A 4,258-nucleotide genomic window follows, 5' to 3' on the forward strand; every position below is an offset into this window, starting at 1 on the left:
AACCCACTAGTTTCTAACCTTGCTTCCTCTTCCATTCCTGGCAATCCTCCGAGGCGCCTGAAAAGAAGATGGCCTCGTGACCTTATATTGTAAACTGTTTTTTGAGTTATACTACTGGGTAGTTTCTCTACATGCTGTATCATATCATTATGTCGTTATGATCAAATTTACTTGTTGTATTTTTTATACAGTTGTAAATATCAATAAATAAATAAATAAAACCACACACTATACAAAATAAGAAAGATAACAAGAAGTTTGCATGTCCTTGGAGACATAATACCATGTTACATGAACGAGGTTTAGAGAAACGATGGACTTATGAGTGATGAGTGAAATACGGTTATTCCAAGTCAGGTGTTGGGAACTTTAACATGAGTAGTTAACCAGAAGATGGCATACCATAACAACCTTCTTCAAAGCAAAAGAGAAGCCAAAAAGTGGTTAGTTAAACACGCCTCCGGAGCTCAGATTTACGTTAAGGTCAATGGCGATGCCAGCTAATGCGGAAAATAGCCGCTAATTGGCTTCTACTTCTTTGCCATGCCTTTGAATTCATCATAAGGCCCGTCTTTTTGACTCAACTTTACCTGGCAGCTAAGTTATAGAAGTAAAGTTAGGGATAAAAGAAAAAAGTGAAGAAGGAAGCCTAGGTTTCCCCTATATTCTGTTGGAATTTGTGATTCCAATTCTCTTGAGTTAATACCATTAATATCAGCTTTATGGTAAATGTAGGAAAATGGAAATAAATGTTAACTTGCAGGTTATGTGAATATCAATATTATTGCGGTGAATAGATAAAAGGGTTGGTAAAAGCAAGATGCCCTTCTTAATACCATGAGGAGGGATATATATTTGAAATTGTTTGAGACCGGGGAGACAAGAAGGAGTAGAACGAATAAAAAACGCTATTAGATTAGTTCTTATGAAACTTGAAAGGAAGACCCTGAGAAAATGAAGGAAAATAAGGAAGATATTTTCTCTTTATTTACGGGAGAATGGAGGTTTTGGGTAATGTTTAGCGGGATGGGTTGGTTTGAAGCAAGAAGTAGGAAACATTAGATTAAGAAGAATTTCACTTAAGAAAAGTGTTATAACTGTGAATGCACTATTTTTTCTTTAAGGCGATTAAGATTGACTGGAGAGGACAGACAGATTTCGAGAAAGAAGATAACTAATTTCTCGAGTTTTAAGTAGTTCGAAGCAATCAATACTAAAGTGTTAAATAACACTTCTCAATACTTCATAGTTTCTGAAATATTAACCTAACTTGTTCTTAGATATTATTTCTAACTAGTTCTGTTCCTACTGGAGTTTTGACTATTATCGAACAGGTCGATGCATGCGCATTGCAAATTGTAGGATGGAAAAATTATACCGGGCCTGTACCGTCCAGTTTAATGATTGACAAAACTTCTGTTGGAACAAGGCTATTGATTATCACTTATCAAGAGTTAGTAAGATCTAGTGATTAACATAATACCTGTACACTTTGCCATCTTTGCTTTCTACGGTGCAATCACAGAGCTGTTCTCTATCACGAAGATCAATCCACAAACGTGGAAAAGGCCTAACGCGAGGATAAGGGAATTGGATATTGTTCCACCTCCTTTTTCGGTTACTTTTTGAGCGCTTCCAGTGACTATGCCTGTCTCTACCGACTGAAAATAAATTTATAGTTTCTTATAGTCAAATCTTTGCTAGGAACGGTTTAATATTGTGTTACTAATAAAATAATTTTTAAAAGTATTATAATAGTGTATATGCTAATTCATAACCTAAGAGACGATTATACATTTGAGGCGACCAACGGTTTAATGCAAAAAAATAGTAAGCACCATTGTGAGGATTTTGATATCACATGTTCTGAGGCTGAAGATCTGGTCAATTCTTGATTTACCTTTTCGAAGATAAGTTTAATAATTCCAAATATTGTGGTAAATAATAGATTGGAAAACACTTTGTATGCGCATTGGAGGATCATAATTCCTCTTTTGTTCCTGCAATCAGGAATAATGTCCTTTTTATGTAGAGGGCAGATGATTCCTTTCTTCTGTTATTCTAGAATCTTTTCTAAGATCCTTTTGGAATTTTACGGATCTAAAATCTGTTCAAATAGTAGTTTATGCAAGAATTTGCTATCGTTAGTTAGAAGTTCTTCCCACGGAGGTTTGTTATTTTTAATTTTTTTTTTTTATAGCTTCAACAACTTCAGCTTCGAATTCTGAAGGGTCATTCGAGATAGAAACATCTTTTGTTTTGCTCAACTCATTTTCGTCCGTATTGGTTCAGTTCTTGATGGCAATGCTCCAACCATCCAATATACTATTCTTTGCAGTAAGAAGAGTGAACTGTGAAGACACACACACACAGACCATTTAGCAATACTTGATTATTTGGACTCAAAGAACCTTAAAAAGTGACTTTCGTTGAGAACTATAATTCGAAAATTTTCACGATCGTAATACCTTATGACATATTTCATATAAAGTTAAGTGAAAATTTTTTTTCAAGCTGTTCCACTATCAAAGCTAACCAGCGATATATTTCACTCAAGGTGAATTTTTTCCCAATTATTAACAATTTTTTCCCGATTAATTATTCTCCTGTAAGTAGAATGTTCTAAGTAGATGAAACGTATTTTTAGAACAATACGTTCCCACAAAACATCTATTCAGATCTAAGTGAAGTTCCAGCGATCAATCTTATGTTATATCATCTGGAGGTTATATTATAAAAATTTAAACTGGTGGATTATTGTATTCTAAATGTAAAGAACGAATGAAAAACTACTACTGTTCTACTTTATTAACTAGTACTACTGTATTGTAATGTAGAAAGTATAAAAAATAAACACCAAAAACCACCAATTAATTATATTAATATGTAAAATATTAGAGATATACTTTAAAGTTGAAAGTTAATATTGATGTTTATATTATTAATTGACCACTCTTAAGTGAATGAAGCTAATATATTAACCAAAGAACAACATTAAGAATTCTTACCTACTAGGTAATACAACATCTAATGCACTCGTATCAGTGATTCCTCCGCTAAGTTCAATACGTAAATTTATTCGATTTAATTACTTAATTTTGCCAAAGTTTTAGAGATATAACTTCTTTGCAATAGGAGAATCTGAACCTCTGTAGACCGAACGATAAAAATCGACTTTTATGAATAAATCGGAGGTAAAACAACGCAGTATAAAACTTAGGAATAAAATCTCTCGTATGAGAGATAATTGATTAATTAAAAACTAAACTAGACATATGGTATATTATGGTAATAGAATTTTCTATTAATATTAGAAATTTTATTATTTTCTAACCTGACTTAAATCAATGCTAAAGACTGAAGTGATTATCAAATGAAAACGGGATTCTATTATTATTATAACCTTCCCTTTGTCTGTTTACTATGTAGATGCAGATCGTCACTTAACCTCTTCACTGCAAAAACTTTATATCATTTAAAAAAAAAAATTAATAGTTCATTCCACAGACATGTTCTAAGAATTCTCGAAGTCAGAAAAAAGTATCCTACAAATGGATGTTAGAGAAAAGATGACTCTAGAGTGACATACTTTTGGTACTATACATTAGTCTAACTCTGGCAAAAAAACATTTTTTATGCATTATATCATTCGATAACAAAACGTTACAACTGCACCTGACTTGTATATATTTTTCACTTACCGGAGTGGTGACTTCGCTTCTTCGCCCGAATTCGAGAATTGGATCCGCGGTGCATTGTTGAGCGGTTGCAACTTCCTCCAACGCCACTTCCTTCACCCGATAGTCTATCTTTGGTGGATTAAAAAGTAACAAGGGACTAATAAACACACTAATTCAAATATATGTTGAAATGTAACAGTAATCAATTTTCATTCTACATCAAAACGTCAATTTGCATCCTACCAGGTGTTACGCTAAATGTTAAAAGTGCGTATTAACTTTTAACATAGAATAAAAAATTAGACCGCAATGAATCATAACGTATAATAACAAAGATGGAAATGCCCCTTTGCAGTTTGGCATATGATTTTAATTGTGAGAAATTTAAAAAATACCAATAGATTGATTGTAAAAGGAATAAGTAACTTTAAGAATTAACTAGTTAAGAATAATAAACTAGTCGATACGCTCCTTCATATCCTTTTTTGTAATAGTTGTTCATGCCTCCTGGAAGATTATTATGGTGGGTAGGCTATTATACTTTCCATGTGGATCGGGTTTGTTTTTTGGGGCTAAAA

At 32.9% G+C, this 4,258-nt stretch overlaps 1 protein-coding gene across 2 annotated transcripts in view; it reads right to left on the reverse strand.

The window, feature by feature from the left end:
- LOC106684767 (kelch-like protein 10) overlaps window positions 1–4,012 on the reverse strand; it is a 16,854-nt gene extending 12,842 nt beyond the window's left edge. The window contains exons 1-2 of one of the 2 annotated variants that reach the window (XM_014427026.2): window positions 3,702–4,012; window positions 1,484–1,661 (exon numbers count right to left, since the gene is read on the reverse strand). In XM_014427026.2, the coding sequence (XP_014282512.1) occupies window positions 1,484–1,661; window positions 3,702–3,756 (233 nt within the window). In that variant the 5' untranslated portion in view covers window positions 3,757–4,012. Of the gene's footprint in view, window positions 1–1,483; window positions 1,662–3,008; window positions 3,246–3,701 lie in introns of those variants that run through there. The other variant, XM_014427027.2, reaches the window with a different exon arrangement.
- Window positions 4,013–4,258: the final 246 nt, after the last annotated feature.

The sequence above is a fragment of the Halyomorpha halys genome, unplaced genomic scaffold, assembly GCF_000696795.3.
Source record: "Halyomorpha halys isolate HHAL.00 unplaced genomic scaffold, Hhal_1.1 Scaffold614.1, whole genome shotgun sequence".
Taxonomy (NCBI): Eukaryota; Metazoa; Arthropoda; class Insecta; order Hemiptera; family Pentatomidae; genus Halyomorpha; species Halyomorpha halys.